Source organism: Haliotis rufescens, unplaced genomic scaffold, assembly GCF_023055435.1.
Source record: "Haliotis rufescens isolate VD_foot unplaced genomic scaffold, xgHalRufe1.0.p SCAF_19, whole genome shotgun sequence".
In the NCBI taxonomy this organism is placed as follows: domain Eukaryota; kingdom Metazoa; phylum Mollusca; class Gastropoda; order Lepetellida; family Haliotidae; genus Haliotis; species Haliotis rufescens.
The window spans coordinates 15,264,229-15,284,116 of NW_025963879.1; the positions used below are offsets into that span (position 1 = coordinate 15,264,229).

General features: G+C 39.7%; 2 protein-coding genes across 2 annotated transcripts; both read left to right on the forward strand.

The window, feature by feature from the left end:
• The first annotated feature begins 605 nt into the window (after positions 1–605).
• LOC125371568 (glutathione S-transferase omega-1-like) lies at positions 606–8,993 on the forward strand. The gene is made up of 5 exons (XM_046519247.2): positions 606–815; positions 2,720–2,825; positions 3,730–3,949; positions 5,407–5,533; positions 8,107–8,993. Exons 1-5 carry the CDS (start codon positions 791–793, stop codon positions 8,343–8,345), a joined length of 717 nt encoding a protein of 238 aa, XP_046375203.1. The 5' UTR covers positions 606–790; the 3' UTR covers positions 8,346–8,993.
• A 152-nt stretch (positions 8,994–9,145) lies between these two features.
• On the forward strand, positions 9,146–18,998 carry LOC124148243 (glutathione S-transferase omega-1-like). Its single transcript, XM_046519232.2, has 5 exons — positions 9,146–9,257; positions 15,430–15,535; positions 15,935–16,154; positions 16,541–16,658; positions 18,375–18,998. Exons 1-5 carry the CDS (start codon positions 9,146–9,148, stop codon positions 18,611–18,613), a joined length of 795 nt encoding a protein of 264 aa, XP_046375188.2. The 3' UTR covers positions 18,614–18,998.
• The last annotated feature ends 890 nt before the right edge of the window (positions 18,999–19,888 follow it).

Below are 19,888 nucleotides of genomic sequence, written 5' to 3' on the forward strand. Positions count from 1 at the left end.
TGCACATATTTTATGGAATGCCCATATTTTATGGAATGCACATATTTTATGGAATGCACATATTTTATGGAATGCCCATATTTTATGGAATGCACATATTTTATGGAATGCCCATATTTTATTGAATGCACATATTTTATGGAATGCCCATATTTTATGGAATGCACATATTTTATGGAATGTCCATATTTCTGATCCATAAATGTGACATGACAATGAACAGTTTCAATGCCTTTGTACAACGACAACATGTGATCGAGCTCCAAAATTTCATATTTGTATCTCTGATATTGAATTAAATATATCGACTTTATCAGGTACAATAAATTTACTAAAAATCTACCTGTGCGTTTCTTTTTTTTGAAGAGTGTAAGATTGTGGAACTGATGATTTCGTGAAACAGTTCAGTAATTTCATTAAAAAGACCGTTTTGGTCAGTGAGTTCATGTAAACGCTAGGCATTCATGAATTTCACAATCTTCACAAGCTCACTGAAGCACACACACTTAAGCTTTATCAGTGGTAACTCAATCGTCCGGTAACGGGGTGGCATAGTTGCATAGTCAGCGTCCGATTTTAACTGTGTAAACAAAGACAGGATATCAGCATGAGCGGCCTTGAGAGAGCTGTAGTGCATGCATTCAGTCGGCCACTGCGTTATGAAGCGCAGATATAGAACATTCCGGGAGCGTACAGCGACGATTAATTGTGCTAAATCATGGTGACAGGTATTCTGATTTCTCAGTAGTCTGAAGGGACTGAGTTGAATTCATTCACACACAACATCGCTATGACCGAGAAGTCCTACACAACGAGTGAGTACCCGATGTTAAGTCTGTCACGTCTTAGATCACGTGACCGTCGTGACACTGTCATCTGTTAACTAGTACTGTTGCTTTGTTTCACGTCACATTCAGTAATTATCACTTCGTCAATAATCGTATTTGGAACAGACAGGCCAGTGGGTGGAAGAGTGAGCAACGATCCACACCATCGAGGAAGGACGGCATATCCATTCCACTGACATTCCTAGAACTACCGCTGGGTGCCTGGGATCTACTCTGTCTTTCAATCCTAGCGCTCTCCCGTTAAGGTTTTGGGATATTAGCATGACATGATTAAGCATGATTTGGTATGGAATCGATACAGTGAGATAACATTTAATCCACGACAAAACCTTAAAGACGCCCCGCCGTTTTACGCCGCTTTCAGTAAAATAGTCTAGAAATGAGCCTCACACATTGTCCCCATGTTGGGAATCGAGCGAACGCTATAACCACTAGACTAATGCACTGCCCCGAGTGCGTTGTATAGTTGAGTTATTTAATGGTTAAATGGCTGAATGATTAATGAGGTGAAAGATTGAGGAAGCAGTCGAGTTAGACTACTGGAAGGAGCTTTTTTGTTTTAGAGTGAGTGAGCTCGGGAGGGAGAGGGTGGGGGAGGGAAACATTGAGCGAGTGAGTGAGTGAGTGAGTGGGGCATACCAAGAATGAGCTCTATTATAAAGACTCAAACCCGGGACATCATACGCACGATTTAACCACGAGGCTAACCGACCGCCACACCCACGCCTAGACCCACTAGACAGTTTAACAACTATCTCAAGTATTATCGTTGGACTATTTGGACAGTTAGGGTTCAGAGACACGGCTCACCAACACATTATTCAGGTTATCAGGTATCAGTTGCAAGATGATAGTTTCACAATTATTTGAATGGGCTTGGGTCGGTTTGTCGTGCAGGGTTGCGTCCCTTTGTTTCCAGTTGTGTGTTTGACGTGAGTATAGTCAACATCTGCTCCTACTGTCCGGGCGTACGTTCGTCTGCCTGTCTGTCCGTATTTCGTTTACGGTCAAAACTTGAAAGACTTTTCATCCAAATTTGGTACATGTATTACCAAAGGGCTGAAGCGGTGCCTTTTGCTATTCAGGAACTTTTCAAAATTCATTTTTTTCCTGTTTCCATGGAAACAAGTTAGACAGCTGAAACGGAGGTGGGTGTCGTGTCAGGAGGAGAAATAAAAACTTTAAGATTTTTCATCCCACCTTAGTACATGTTTTAATCAGGGGATAAAGTGGTTCGTTTTGCCTGCTATTCGGGGTCTAAGTTGAGAAACTCCATTTCCTAATTGCACCAGACCGGGGGTATATGTCATCTTCTGATGACTCTCGTTGTGAAGTGTGACAGGAATGTTAAACTCGTTGGCGTTTACATGTGAACAAAGCAAACAGGTTTTAGAGTACTGGAGAAGCTGTGAAAAGTATTTAAGCGAAACTTTACGGGTAATAAACACGTACCACTTGTAAGACAGGGAAAGAATGTCGGATGTTGTATTCGTGTGTTCATGACAAGGTTCGGTGTTACCAAGAAAACATTCAACCTTTTCTGACTTTTAGAGTCTGTGGATCCATTAACCAAGTAATAAATACTGAAAAGTTAAATTGTTTTGACCAAATATCCTGTGTAGGCAACTACACTCTATCCTTGAGATTCTGGGAGATATCCATATAGGCGCCATGGTCAAAGAGGAAGTAGGGATCTGATGTCCGCTGAGCATAGACACGCATGAGGATGACCTCCTCCGAAAATACAACTCCGTGCTGTCACCTGACTGCCCCAGTGTTTCATCGTACCCCGGTGACGTTTTGATTTGTGTGATTCAAGACTCGGTGTCATTTCCATGCTTATCAATAAATCAAGTTACTTTGGGTTTCAGCATCTGCCTTCCCGGCGCTCACCCCGGGCAAACTAAGGATCTACAGCATGAGGTTCTGCCCCTATGCTGAGAGAACGAGGCTAGTTCTTGAACATAAAAACATAGAGTGAGTATACACTTGAGGTTCTGCCCCTATGATGAGAGAACGAGGCTAGTTCTTGAACATAAAAACATAGAGTGAGTATACACTTGAGGTTCTGCCCCTATGCTGAGAGAACGAGGCTAGTTCTTGAACATAAAAACATAGAGTGAGTATACACTTGAGGTTCTGCCCCTATGCTGAGAGAACGAGGCTAGTTCTTGAACATAAAAACATAGAGTGAGTATACACTTGAGGTTCTGCCCCTATGCTGAGAGAACGAGGCTAGTTCTTGAACATAAAAACATAGAGTGAGTATACACTTGAGGTTCTGCCCCTATGCTGAGAGAACGAGGCTAGTTCTTGAACATAAAAACATAGAGTGAGTATACACTTGAGGTTCTGCCCCTATGATGAGAGAACGAGACAAGTTCTTGGACATAAAAACATAGAGTGAGTATACACGTGAGGTTCTGTCCCTCTGTTTAGAGAAGAAGATTAGTTCTACCGCATAGGAACAAAGAGAAAGTATACACTGTCTAACCTCGTGAGTGAACAGATTTGTGTTTTCTAAAGTAGGAAAAACACGAATAGGAAACTAACTACTAAACCAGCGCATAAGAACATAGATTGGGAAAGCACTCGAGGTTCTACCCGTATGCTGAGAGAGCGTGGCTAAGTTTTGCTCCAAAGAGCACAGAGTGAGTGTACACTAACCGTTCGGCCCCAATACCGAGGCAACGAGACTAGATTTAGCTCAAAAGAACGGTGAGAATCCACCCTCCGTTCGGCCTCGATGCTGATGTTATAGATATATAGTATGTAGCTAGTTCTATCGCATTTGAACGTGTTGTATTCCATTTTCTAAAACATTTTGACGTTGTATTTATGATGAATATTGTTAAAAAAACGTCATTTGTTTTTCCACCAGACACGAAACAGTGAATATTGACTTGAAACAGAAGCCATCTTGGTTCTGGGACAGGAACCCTAACGGGACTGTTCCTATCTTAGAAAAAGACGACAAGGTGATCTATGAGTCTCTGGTCTGCTCTGACTACATAGATGAAGTGTACCCTAACAACAAACTGACCCCCTCGGACCCGTACAGGAGAGCACGGGACAGGCTCATTGTGGAACTGTTTTCAAAGGTAACAATCTGGTTTATTTCTTTGAGAGGCATTTAGAAGTACTAAGTAAGGATAAGATATATGGATGAACAACTTCTTTATTACAATTGGGAGCGACGTTTCGGTGTAGGTTCTAACGCCGTTATCAAGCAAGTTATGTACAGAGTATGGTTGACAAGCATATGTACAGGATAGGAGTTAATCTGGTTTGTTAAATACATAACACATAGTAACAATAGTGAATTTTCAGTCAGTTCGGAATCTAATTTTGAAAAAGGTACGTTACATGTTTTAAGTGATGGTGTTTTATTTGATACGATACGTCTTTCAAGTACAATGTATATCATGGTGAACACACGAGTCCCGTCCCTTAGAACCCGATCATCTGTGGTTCGAATCCTGGATTCGCTTGGTTATGTTTCTACGTTTGTCATCACCGTACCCGTGTCGTGGGTTGCCAATCGATGTTGTGTTACTAAATTGATTCGTCAAACTTCGTGTGTTTTCACTGTGATCTATTCAGTTTGATTGACCTTAAGTCAGTACCTGGCAGGATTCTATATTGGACGGTTCACAGTAATTTCCTGCAATATCAGGCGAACCCTGAACGAAATATGACGTCCGAATCTAGATATATGTTACATGAGATCTTGAGCAAAGAAGAAGTTTCACTTTTGAAAACGAGTCTTTCGAATTGTACACCAAGAAAGACACTGACACTGAACCCAAATGATCCTTCAATATTATTATTCACTTTTGGTGTAGATGCCATGGCAGGGAAACGACAGGGTGTATCACCCACAATATAATGGTGCCACCTTAATTATCAACTTTCGGAACTGGTCGTTTTAGTTCGTTTTCGAAATACAGATATCAAATATGCTGGTTTGAATGCTTCGTTCATTCGTACCGAAAATTAGAAACCTGATTGGCTAATTAAACAATTCACCTGACTGGACCTTCTAAGGAGGTACCGTAATTTCTTCCTGGGGATTTAAATAAAACTGTTGCTGCTCGAGGGACAATGTAAAGGAGCGGAATAAGCCTAGTTGACCCGTGTGTGGTGTTCTTGTACAAAGCAACGATAAGTAGTGGTGACTATAAAACGAAATATGTATCATCCAAACTCTTTAACGTTCGAAATAGGATTCACATGGCCACATAATAGTATTTTCCTTAAAAGAGAGCAGTGAGTGAGCGGGTTTTCCGGTAGTATGTCAGGTATATCAAGGTTGAGATTAGATCCTAAATTGATGCCGACCCTTGACATTTACCAATTTGGAGAAACCAACGAAGACAAGTATGGCGTTGACAAACCAAGGATCATGAATTAGTATGCAGTAGGGATTTGACCCAGCTACCTGCGGATCCTAGCACGACTAAGGGACGCAACCATTTACGACCCTTTAGACGACTGTGACATACTACTGTCAGAAGTCACGTCTCCCCTACTCTCATACACATGTTATATATTTCAGGCAGTGACCTTTTTTTACAAGATAGCTTATGGCAAAGATGTTCCAAAGGATGCTATAAAGGGATTCCACGATGCTCTTGGTCCAGTGGAGAAGGCTCTCGCAGAGAGGGGTACTCCGTTCTTTGGTGGTAAGAATTTTCACGTATTTTTAAAGAAAAACATTTGGCGTAAACATGGTGATTATGACTTTAGCGAACGGGTGAAATAATACGAAACGCAACAACTTCATCGTAAGGGACAGTAAATTTGATATTCTGAGATGCCTGGGATTATGTTGAAAGAAAATAATTTAGGTACGTTGTTAATGTTAATTCCTTAATTAACTCAAACTTTAAGAAAACTTCATGTAATTTGTGAAATTTTGCTGCAAGATACACTGGCGAAACAACGCCCTCTGACGTTAGCCTAGCAGCAGAGTTGCTGGGGTCATCGGATCTGCATACAATTCTCTACATACTGCCAGCTACGGTTTATGAAAGCATTCATATTTCCAATAATCACTATCTGTCTATTACTAAAAGCTACAAATGCTCAGATATGATTCAACTTCGACCCAGTAGCAATACCCGGGTCTTCCTGATTCCTTACCATGGCCCACGTCATCCATTCAGGGTTCGGGTGCACGGGTGGCCCAGTCGTCTCAGGCGCCGCGATTCGCCTGTTATTGTTGTTCGAATCCCGGTTCGTCCCGATAATGTTTCTAGGTTTGTCAGCACCATACCCGTGCTCGTGGATTTAACCGAAGTGGTAAACGTCTGATACCTGCATCACTTCGGGCTTTTCTTCCAAATTAAACTGACACGCTGCGATATAACTGTAATATTGTTAAAAGCGGCGTGAAACCCAACTCACTCTCTCATTCGCTTTCAGGGTTGCCTCCTACACTTTTATGTCACAAAATCACTCAAGGAATTATTGAACACCTTGCCGTTCATGCGTAATCGTCAACTTGACAATTGACGTTTGGTGTCGATTTCGGTTCGCGCCATTTCGGCTATTTTTTTTTTATCACGTTGGATCTTGTAGATTACCGAACAAGACGAATGTGCCAAATGATATCGTGACCACTCGTAAGTGTCCGCAGACTGAAGTCAGGTGACATCATGGCTGCTCGTATCATATGTAAAGGCCCGTCAGCACTTCGTCCCTTTCCGTAACCTTATTAAGTGTTATACTAAAAATAACAACAACAACACCAACAACAACAACAACAATAATATGATGGGAGTGCGTGGTATGATTAATGTGGAGGCTCTTCGTGATAAAATCACATTGCACACATTTATTTGTCTGATGATCCTCTTGTGAAGCATGTCAAGACTCATGATGAAAACAAGGCATTCCACAGTTTTCTAAAACGAGCCAAGAATGTGGGACATAATCTCAATTTTGTTGATGGTTCTGTACTGCTGGACGGTACAGAAATTAGTGTTAACCAACCGAAGTGCCATATCAAATCGGCCCAGACTTTTTCAAGGAGAGGCTTTCTGAACGACCACAGTGTCAGCAACCCTGCAGAGCCCGTCGCTTGGATGAAGTCGGCTGGCCTGAAGAGTGAAACAGAAGGCTTTCTGATTGCTGCTCAGGACCAGTCACTTCCCACTCGAAACCGTCAATGTGTGATTTTGCATCAAAATGTAAACATGAAATGTAGATTATGTAAAGAATTTAATGAGACTGTCCAACACATTGTCAGTGGATGCCCAGCTTTGGAACAAACACAGTATCTTAAGCAACATGATGGGGTGGCTCGATCATTTTATTACCGTCTTCGAAATGATTGTAGTTTTAACACAGAGGTCCATCCATGGTACGACCCAGAATATGTAGAGGGCGTCATGGAAAATAATAAATAAAAGATTCTTTGGAATAGGCCCGTATTCAGCCTCACACGTATCCAGGCCAACAAACCTCATGTTGTCCTTTTTGATAAATCCAATGAAATCATATATATTATTGAATTTTCTGCCCCTTTTGGCACTAATGTGATTGGCAAGATTTAGGAAAAATATGGCAAATATGCAGACCTCGATTTCGAAATGTCACACTTGCATCCAAGTACCAAGTTGTCCGACTCCCAATTGTTCTCGGTGCCTTAGGTTTGGTACCTACAAATCTGTTGACTGACAGTGGGAGAGTGCCCGGGTTTGCTACCAGGAATACAACCCTTCTGACTATCTGGGTAATGCAGTAGGCTGCAGTGTTGGGGAGGCTTCGCGATCTCTGAAAAGTTCTTGGTGGGTTCGACCAGGCAGCAGTTCCTGGGAGATGTCCCATTCGCTATCTGGGCTGCGTGTAGAGTGGGCACACAGGCCCTGAGCTGATGATGAGCCTAACCAGCCTGACCGTGCCAGGATCACCAAACCCTCTTTGCTCTTTTTTATATTTTAATCTGTAAATAATAATAATAAGAATAATAATGTGGCCCTGGGTATTACAAAAACACACACTGTTCACTTATTCTGCTGGATGTTCTAAATTTACCGGTATCAGACAAAGATGTACACACTCAGGTATTTCAATAAAACGGTAGTTTGATGTTGGTGGTCATTTGGGTCAATATATAATTTTGAAATAGGTGTAGTCCTATCCCCTTGACTTTCCCTTGGGATCCGTACCCGCCGTGCACGGTAGCGCATAAATATCTGCTGCAAATATTTCAAACATTATTCCTTTTAAATCTCATCTATTTACATTTCAGGCAGCTCTGTTCAGATGATTGACTTCGCGATTTGGCCTCACGTTGAAAGATTTGACGCCATGGCTCAGTTGGTGAAGGAAGCGAGGGTGACAACTGATCGGTACCCCAAGCTTACCAAGTGGATTGAAAACATGGGCAAGGTACCAGCTGTACAGAAATGTCGCTGGGACACAGCGGCACACATTCATTTCATAGAAACAGCCAAAGCTGGAAAACCAGACTATGACGTTGGCCTTTGAATCTGCATATATATCTTCACAGAACTGTGCAGATTACAACACAACATAGCTATTGAATCTGCATATTCTCATGCCTTCATGGAGTGTCACTTCAGAAATGAGCTAACCTTTGGAATGAAAGTTACCGGATGTGTTTTTGTGAACGAAAGCAAGAATTTGTTTATTTCAAAACTTTTGACTTGTAATAAAACTTAAGACTGAGGTACTGCTAAAATGCAACAAAAGCGCTAAAACTTTGAACTATTTTTTTTAGGAATTATGGTTGTATTTCAATATTGGAACTTGTGCAAGTCTTTGATCCAAGCTGATATTTGGGGGGATTTTTGGTCTAGAAGAAAATTCATCTTGGGTCAAGGACATTGTCACAGACAGATCTACGTTTTAAGATTGTTATTTTAATTACATATACATGTCCATTTGGCAATAATTCTTTTCATGATATCACCGAGGATCTTAGAGCCAAGGTGAGGTCACATCTGCAATTTGATCTCAAAGACATACGATCCTGGTGCTCCGAGCTAATGTACATATGCAGGGTTTTACGGAAGGTAACATTCATTTGCCAGTGTAAGATCGTTGGTTGTTTGATCAGATATGAAATCATACACTTGTAGTGCTTCAATAATAAAGCTTGGTCATCAAAAACAAGATTTGGTATTGGTTTATCTAATTCATTTGTTACTATAAATATGAGGAAGGGATACGTTTTGGGTAAAGATGCTACTAGGTATTGCGACACTAAAGTGAATTGGAGATTGATTGCCTTCAAACGCCACATTGAGCAATATTCCAGCTATATCATGGCGGCTTGCAAATGTCCAAGGGTTGACCAGAAAAACCAGTGCCTGACAGCATGTCTACGACAACATTCAGTCAACTTTGCCACGGATCCTGACTTCCTGATCCTCTTCAGTAGGCTCTCTCCACAAGCATGGAATACAAGGGAACTTTTCTTGTCCATATGGGTAGATGAAACTAGAAAATATTAATACTACATAAATACAAGTTGAAGTTATTCGATTCTGATTGGTCAGTTAGGGTGACAATTATCGCCTCTGACTTGGAACAGCCGATTTGACGGCCGCATTACCGCCAAAGCTAATATTTATAGAGAATCACTCCATCCTTTGCATGAAGGTAAGGGTATCAGAGAAAATATTGCTCCATTTAATAGCCTCACCAAAATTACAGAGACAACATTGGATTAAATACTGTCGTGTACAGCAATGACAAGTGGATTCAATGACAAAGTAAGTGACGTGCACAGTCTTTCCAACTATTGAGTCATAACTAATGCAACATGAATGTATTTACTGAGTTCCGGCATTCCAAAGATGCCGACACATCCATGATCACAAGAAAGGACGAAGGCCACCTTACATCGATTTGGAAGGTGTGTTGCCCTTCCTTCGGTAACCATTGGAACTGCACAAAGTAAGGACAAGAATAGGCCCAGTGTCAATGAAAGAAATCAAATGTCTTCAGAAACGTTTGATGATGGGTCTACAAATTAGAAAGAGAAAGACTCATCATACTGCAATCAACCTGTTGGTTGGGAAGATTTTAAGTATCTTATGGTACATCACTCAGTTGCAAAGCTAGCGAAACAGGGGCTCATACAAACACTATAGTCATAGTTGGATGCATTGAAGCGTTTGCTTCGTATACAATGTTTTATACCATATACAAGGCCAGTATGTTAACTGAGGAAGAAATCTGCTAGGTCCCCTGGGATGTGGAACAGAATGGCTTGGGAAACTTATCACTGACAAGTGCTCACTGATTGTTTAGTTATTTGATCATGTCATACTGAGCTCAACACAGAATATGGGCAAAGGGTTGTATCCTTTACATTTTGAAGAATTCGTTACTCGTCAAAAATACTTGATAAATTCGAGGCCTTCCTGGAACTGATTGTTCGGGTTTATTGGCCTCATGCCAAAGAAGTGGAGATTGATGTTGCTCCACGTCGTCCTCAAGTTCCTGTTGATAACAGGCCTGATGCAAATGACTGTTTGGACGCCTTTGCATTGCAATGCAGCTAAGTACGTACACATACATATTAGAATCATAAACCAAAAGATAAATGTTATGTACTCACCTGTTTGATTTATTTAAGTGCTAATGATAGGGTGAAAGAAATCAGTGGAACCAACAGTAAACTGGTGAGAGTAAACTTCGTGCAAAGAACATAGATTGCGCAATTTCCTGCGGATGGTATTCGGTACCCTCAACATTTCAGTATTTCATGTAGTCCCCAAACAAGTTGCTTGGCCATATAGGAATTTCAATAAATAGACATCATGAGTTCTGACTTTACCTGTGCATGGATAATAACAAAAGATAAATGAAGTCTAACAGCTTCAACTAGTGCACTACATAAACATTACGTATTCAGTATACGGAGATTTTGACAAGGACTGATTTAGGTAGAATTAAGAATTCTATCTACAGCATGAGGTTATGTGGATTTCCTGAGAGAGCGAGACTCATTCTAGCACATAAGAACATAGTGTAACTATGCACTAGCGGTTCTGCCCCTTTGCTGAGAGAGGGAGACGTGTTCTAGCGCGTAATGACATATGGATGCAGTGACAAAATAAAAGACGTTCGCAGTTCAACCAACCAAGGAACCGCCAATTGCAACGTCAATTCATTTAGTGTGTTTCTGGCATCCCGAAGTCGCCGCCGGAGCCATGGTTACAAGAAGGGCCAAACGCCAAATGATAGTATTGATGTGTTGCCCTTCTTTATAACAATCAAGGACTTTCTTCATATTCACAGAAAGTATTTGAGACAAGTGGATTAAATACAATGTGAATTCTGAAGAAATGTGATTTTTCAACCTTATACATGTACACCACTATCCCACATGACAAACTTAGGGAAAGTTCATTCCTTGATCCATGAAGCTTGTGTTAGAAAACGTGGTGACCATAGATACTGTAACAAATCTACCTCCAGAGGCGCAGGGCGATTTGTCAAAAATGAAAGCAAATGCCATCTGAAGTTTACTAAGAAAACAATATGTGAAATTCTTGACTTCCTCATTGATATGTAGAATTTGGGGGTACAACATTAAGGCAAGAAGTGGGCATCTCCGTGGGCACCAATTGTGCTTCCCCACTTGCTGATCTGTCTCTTTATGTATATGAATCAGAATTTCTGCTCAGATAACCAAAGTCAAAACATTGTAATTTGTGTAAGATGTTTAACTTAAGCTTCATATACTCAAGTTGATGGTTCAACTTTGTACAGCACTTTCACACGAACAAACTTCAGAAAACTTCATTCCTTGATCCATTGGACATTTGTTATTGAACGTGGTGACCATATATAAAGTTCAATGACATGTTGTGCAGTTCATCCCACATATTACCATGATTAAACAAATAATGCACAAAAACAAATCAACCCTTGTCAAAATCTCCGTATACTGATTACAAAATGTTTATGTATTGCAACAGTTGAAGCTGTTACACTTCAATTATCTCTTGTTATTATCCATGCACAGGTAAAGACCCAGAACACACGATGTCTATTTATTGAAATTCCTACATGGCCTAACAACTGTAACGTGACAGCGTGAAATTATCCTGTGACCGTGATTCGTTAATCCGGACAATTTCAGTTGATTAACGGGGTTTCGTATACATGCTGGCAAACCAAAAAAAACACTGACGTGCGTTATGCAATGTCGTCTCAATCCCGGATGCACTGAACATAGTTGAAGTGTGCGGATTAACATGCCCTTCATCATTGTCACCGAGTGAAGGAGCAGTTGAAAAATTCAATGGCAGCTAAGAAAAATAATGTGTTAATGTTCCAGACATATCTCACCTCCTTCCCCCCACTCCCTCCCTCCCTCACACACACACACACACACACACACACACACACACACACACACACACACACACACACACACACACACACTGTGATGAATTTCAGTTCAAATCACCATTTTGTTTTATGTCGCTGGTGTAGATATGTACATGCTCAAGAGTGTCTTGTTTCCTCAATAAACGCGATAATAGTGTTACATGATAACGGTATGTCTTTGTGCAACATGAATACAGTTTTATGTGTGCATACATTTTATGCATCAACTGTAAAGTTGGGTGTGTTGCTTAGTGTGTGGAGGTGGATGTTTGTTTGTTGTTTTACACTGCACTGGGCAATATTCTCAACAATACTCCCATAACAATACGCCATAAAAAGTCGAGCTCGTAGTTGAAGATTTCCCGTGTTTAGAAACCACTCCTGAACATGGTGAGCACATGTGTTTTTATTATATTCAGTGGACAATTTTTCTTTTGAACATAATATTTAACATCAAGACACCAAAACTGTTACTAAATGAGCTATCTAATTTCCCCATATTTGTGAATGACAAGAAACAATGTGAATTTGACAAGCACAATACTTTATTGTGTGTGAAACATAAATACATAGGATATATGTAAACAATAAATTATCATTTCAATAGTTCTACAAATATTTGCATTTTAATACCCTTGTAATGTTACATTGTTATCTTACTGCAACAGTTACCTCCAAACTTTATACTATTCATATTTTATCAGATAAGAAGTTAAGACTTGCTGATAATAGGTAATTTAAAATTAACATTTTCTTCTTTTTATCTTCATGAAAACAGGACTCATAATAAATTTGTATTTTAGTTACCTGTACATATATGATTTCTTTTGTATAAAGTATTAAAATTAAAATTAGTCATTGCTAATGTAAAGAAATGAGGTTTATGGAAAAATGTTATAAGAGGACCTCTTGTTGGTCATTTCTTCATCACCCATAAATTTGAGTTTTTCTTTGCTTACCATGTTCTGAAAATTTACACATTACACATTAGAATAATTACAGGTCTCTGATTAAAATAGCGACACAGCTTTCTACTCTCAGGCAGCCAATTAGATTATGTGTAAAAACCCACTGTTAACCTTGTAATGGGAGAATAATAAATAAGAATACATTTCTTATTTTGTCATATGTCCAGTTTATCATCCAGAGAAATGCTAAATAATTATCATTAAAATTAAGCTAGCTATGCATATTTGGGCTCTTTATCTGCTATGATAATATAACAATTGCATTATTAAAGAAGTGTTGTTTTTTCAGTAAACATGGTTAATAATAAATCTTTGGATTAAAGAATATACTTGAGACAAACATAATTCTACATGTCTTTAATACTCTGTTTTGTCTGTTAATTCTGAAAATAATTAACTGTGATATTGAGTTTCTACCTAAAACTAATTAAGAAACTAAAACTAAAATAAGATTATTTCATCCTATCTAAAATACAACATATATTTTAAGATGCATAAATGTAAATCATTGTTGAAAAAAAAATGTATTTGAAAAAAAAACCTTATAAGGTTGATTGGTGCCCACCATGTTTATCTTCATCATTTTGTCTGCTCCCTACAAGAAATCAAAATCGTAAGAAAATATATAAATACATATATTACTTTTTTGAGTTTACATAGATTTAGGTATGACTTAATACATTCAAGTTTAAACGTGACGTGGTAATGTTGTTTTTTATAATGAGTTTCTTAATTGTCCTGAGATAGTATGTTTAATTAATTGAAGTCTTCATGTTTAAAAAAAACCCAAATAATTATAGGCCAAAATAAATTAATTCTATTGATCTGGATAAACTCCACCTGTTGAAAGGGGAAACAACTGCAAAACATCTTGGTCGTGAGATGTACAGTCCGTCCGGCAAAGATTGATCGTTTCCTGCAATAACATTGGGTATTGCTTTAAATCCAAATTATTTGAGCCTTTATTTTCTTAAAATATGAAATTAAAGTCTCGATTATTTTAATAAAACTATGAAATATGTTTTTGATCGATCGGGTCTAGATCAACACTTCGTGACATTTATTATGTGGTTGATAGTTATTTTCTTTAAAAATACCAAAAACAATATGGTTTGTTTCACTATTTCATCAGTATTTTTACATGAATTAATTAACTGTTTCATTAGCTTTGTTATTAGCCTTGAAAACGCCAAGTAAAGAATGTACCGGAGTGGCTCACCTTAGACTACCTGGTCCCGTAATATCGATGCGGTTTCTCCCTTCGGTTACCGTCTCCCCATTCTGCAACTGAATCTCATACTTTGGGAAGCCGAAAATCTCTGATATATCTCCACATATCACATCCCTTCTTCCCCCACAAATTTTCTCTCGGTCACCAACTTTCGGAGATGGAAACATCGTCACTACGGTTATGTTTTGCCAGCTGGGGATTTCCTGTACCAGGCGACCTCGGGTATCCCCGAACCGAAAATAGTGCAGTCAATTATTTTTAGCCAGCCAATCAAAACGCGATGACACAAGCTCTCCACTCTCAACAAGCCAATCAGATTGGGTGAATAAAAATAAACCACTGCGAATAAACCACTGCTGGCGATTGAAGATCAAGCCCTGTTATGGGAGAATACATGTATGTTGCTCTTCTTTTACGTTGCAGTCAGCAATAATCCAGTTGCATTACATTTACATATTACATTTGTAGTTTCATCGGTTGAGAAAGGGTTAAATGACATTCTTTAAAACACGATTTCCTCTGAGGCCCACACTGCCGTGCAGCGATCTAAAATTGTTTTACCCTGCGCGATTAAGCCATTGGACTCAAAAAGGGAGATATATGTTCAGCTAATCAGCGACTGTACGGTTAAGTTTGCTGTGAAGCAGCATCTCCAAGGTAAACAATTTTGCTGCGCGATTCGCTGTCATTTGCGAAAAGGAAAAATACGCAATTAAAATATTGGTGTTTCTTATGTTGTGTAATAAAACAATTATTGACCACATTTCGGGCAACATCATTCTTTATGGACCCAAGTAATGGATATTGACCACAGCGGGTGATGTCAACTGAGCACGTATGAGAATGGCCTCTTTTCGAAAAGAACAACTCTGTCACTTGGCTGCCCTAGTGTTTCATCGTACCCCGATGACTGTTGGATTGCATGTTAACGACTAGATGCTGTTTCTATGGTTATTCCTAATGGTTAGCTGTGGTTCACTCAATCAAGTTGTTTTGGTTTCAGCGTCTGCCTTCCCGGCGCTCACCCCGGGCAAATTAAGGCTTTACAACATGAGGTTCTGCCCCTATTCTGAGACAGCGAGACTAGCTTTAGCTCATAAGAACATAGAGTAAGTATGCACTAAAGGTTCTGTCCCTATGTTGAGAGACGGGGACCATTTCCAGAGCATAAGAACATGAAGTGAGTATACACTAGATGTTCTAACCCTATGCTGAGAGAGCAAAACTAGTTTTAGAGCATAAGGTAATAGAGTGAATATACACTGGAGGTTCTGTCCGTATGCTGAGAGACCAAGACTCGTTCCGGAATATAAAGGAACCAGTGTGTCAGTATACACTACTGCCCCTATGCTGAGAGAGCGAGACTAAATCTAGAGCATTATATAACATCGAGAGGGTATACATAAGAGGTTCTGCCCTTATGCTGAAATATCGAAATAGGTTCCAGCGCATTAGAACATTTTCTAGAAAAAAATGATATTGTTTGAAAAGTTATTTTATTCCACCAGGCACGAGACAGTGAATATTGACTTGAAGCAGAAGCCATCTTGGTTTCTGGACAGGAACCCCACCGGCAATGTTCCCAACTTAGAACAAGACGACAAGGTGATCTATGAGTCTCTGGTCTGCGCTGACTACCTGGATGAAGTGTACCCCAACAACAAACTGACGCCCTCGGAACCTTACAGGAGAGCACTGGACAGGATCATTGTTGAACTGTTTTCAAAGGTAACAATCTGGTTTAAAAGTTAAATAAAACAAGAACTGCACTTAACATTCACAAAACACGATGGTATTCCCGCGTGGGTGTAGAACTATGGCAGTGAACGGCATGGTGTATAAAACGCAATAACATGGCGCAGTCTTAATTATCAACATTCGGAAGTGGTCGTCTTAGTTCGTTTTCGAGATACAAAAACAAAACTGCTAGTCTGAATGCTTCGCTCACCCGTAACGTGAATTTAGAAGCCTCGACGTTGATTGGCTGATTGAGAATGTCAACTGACTCGACCTTCTGTTGAGGTTCCATCAGATCTTCCTGAAGATAGGTTTCGTATCGAAGTGAATGTATTTTAATGAGTGTCCTCTACTATCATTCTACTGTTTTCTTTCAGACAGAGGCCCATTTTTACAAGATATCTTTTGCCCCAAAGGACGCAATTAAGGGGTTTTATGATGCTCTTGATCCAGTGGAGAAGGCCCTTGCAGAGAGAGGGACCCCGTTCTTTGGTGGTGAGAATAAATTCCCATATGTTTTACGAAAAAGATTTGGCTTAGAAATGGTGATATGACTTTAGCTGACTGATTACATGGAGTGACCTCCAAGACGTAACACCAAACGCAACAACAACTTCAACGTAAGGGACAGTACATTTGATAGTTTGAGGGATCTTGGATTATTTTGAAATAAATATATTTGGGCCAACATGTACGTTTATGATTCAGTATCACATACTTTCAAAAACGTCACAATTCCCCATGACGTAATTTGTAAAATTTTGCTGCAAGGTCCTCTCAGTGATGTATCAACTCCAATGTCATTTAATAAGCCCAGCATTGTTGAGAGTTCTTAATACAAGTATTTGTTTACTACGTACATCCTGTTAAGGTGCATTTTATACCAAGTGCCAGTTTATGAAAACATTTTTATTTTGAAAACATTTTTTTCAGTTTCAAATAATTTATATATTAACGTTGCACATATTTAAACGTCGCCGGTCCGAACATTATCTATCTACTAACTGTCGCTACATTTGCTCAGATGTGATTCAAAATTCGACCCAGCAGCAATCGTATGTCTTCCTCATACCTTACTATGATCCACTTTATCCTTACAGTGTTCCCTCACCCACTTTTCTGTCACCAAATCACAAAAGGAATTATTAAATACACTCTCATTCACGCGTACCAGTGAGTTCCACGAAAACAAAACGTAAATATGAAATGTAGATTATGTTATGAATTTAATGATACTGTCCAACACATTGTCAGTGGCTGCCCCGCCTTAGCACAAACACAGTATCTTAAGCGACAAGATGGATTGGACAGATAATTTTATTACCGTCTTCGCAATGCTTGTGGTTTTGACACAGAGGTCCATCCATGGTACGACCCAGAATATGTACAGGGCGTCATGGAAAATGATAAATATAAATTTCTTTGGAATAGGCCCGTATACATCCTCAGATGTATCCAGGCCAACAAACCTGATCTTGTCCTTTTTTATAAATCCAATAAAATCTTTTATGTAATTGAATTTTGTGTCCGTTTTGACACTAATGTGATTGACAAGATTCAGGAAAAACATGGCAAATATGCAGTCCGACTCTCCATTGTTTGGTACCTCCCAATCTGTTGACTGACATTTGGAGAGTACCGGGTTTGCTACCATGAATACAGCCCTTCTGACAATCTGTTTAAAGCAGAAGGATGCAGTTTTGGGGAGTCTTCACATAACTACTACTACTACTACTACTACTACTACTCTTACTACTACTACTACTACTACTACTACTACTACTACTACTACTACTCTTACTACTACTACTACTACTACTACTACTACTACTGCTACTACTACTACTACTATTCACTTACTTACCTGTTCAGTTTATCGCAAACATCGTAGAATGTTATATTTGTTTCTATTACTTATGCATGTACTTGTTGAATGAATTTTTGAATGATTTTTATTAATTGTATATGTATTTATGTATGACTTCATTTTGACTGGTAAGAATAGCTTCCCTGGTTATAACACCACCATGGTTATAACCCCCAAATCTTCCTGTACAAATGTTTGCGTTATAAGAGGGTGTATTTAAGAGGGTGTGGCTCTAACCACCTCATGAGAGCCTCCCCCCAGCCACCCACCTTCCGACCGGGGAAGGTGCGTAAACATCTGCTTCAAATATTTTTAAAGTTTATTTACATCTATTTACATTTCAGGCAGTTCTGTTCAGATGGTTGACCTAATGATCTGGCCTCACGTTGAAAGGTTTGACGCTGTGACCCAGTTAGTGAAGGAAGCGAGGGTGACAGCTGATCGGTACCCCAAGCTTACCAAGTGGATTGAAAACATGGGCAAGGTACCAGCTGTACAGCAATGTCGTTGGGACACACCGGCACACATTCATTTCATAGAAACAACCAAAGCTGGAAAGCCGGACTATGACTTCGGACTTTGAATCTGCATCTGCACCTCACAGAACTGTGCAGATGAAGTAAATTCACAAATAAAGCAATATTCACGGCGGGGGACACCAGAAATGGGTTTCGCACATTGTACCCATGTCGGGAATCGAACCCTGGTCTTCGGCGTGACGAGCGAAGGCTTTGACCACTAGGCTACCCGACCGCCCCGAATAAAGGTATGACCTACGTACATTGTAAAATAAGAAAAGAGCCAAACTTTGTAATGAAAGTTATCGGATGTGAGATTTAGACTTTGTTTATTTCAAAACGCCGGACGTATAATTTGTTTGTTTGTTGTTTAAGATCGCACGCAGAAATATTCCAGCTATGTGACGGAGGACAGTAAATATTCGAGTCTGGACCAGACAATCCAGAGATTAACATCATGAGCATCGATCCACGCAATTGGGATACGATGACATGTATCAACCAAGCGAGCGAGCCTGACAACCCGATCCCGTTAGTCGCCTCTTACGACAAGCATAGTAGCCTTGGGTTGCTGAAGACCTATTCTACCCCGGATCTTCACGGGTCTGATGATTTCTGGATTAACGGTGATTCAATATTTTGCTTAGCTTGCTACTTCTTTTAAGCATCACTTATCGTTGTTGTCTCACCTTCTCGACCAAAATGACATGAAATGAACTGAAACTATCGCAGAAGCATAGTGAGGCTGCAATGGGGTGTTCATCCCACTGTCTCAGTTCCTGTTGATTATACCAGAGACAACATGAATGCAGTCTGCGTTTATGCTACATGGAGAGGAGAATATCTATTTGTTTTATTCGACTTTGAACTGGTTTCCCGTTATTCCTGAATGCCCTCTTTCCGGTAGATAGACTGTTGTAATGTTTACACATATTTGTGGCACTTTCGGTAAAGTTTCAAAACTTCAATGTCGAAAAACAATTGTGCAAGATCAAAAACTCACTTGCATTATGTGTTGGTGTTGCTCATTCTGTGGCCCTGTACTTTTACTTTTTCGTAAATCTTATGAAATATTTTAACTACTTTTTTTGTTTTTTTTTGTTTTTCATTAACACATTATTTCGACATGTAATGTTTCAATTGCTCCTTCACTCCGTGGCATCGATGAAGAACGTGTTAATCTGCACACTATCACTATGAACAGTACCATCCGGATTAAGGTTGTAATGCATTACGCACGTTGGAGTTTTTCTGTTTTGCCAAGAATATATAGGGGCACCCCGGTAATCCGGAGGGTAGCGGTCCATTAAAATCGTCCGGATTAAGGAACCACAGTCACA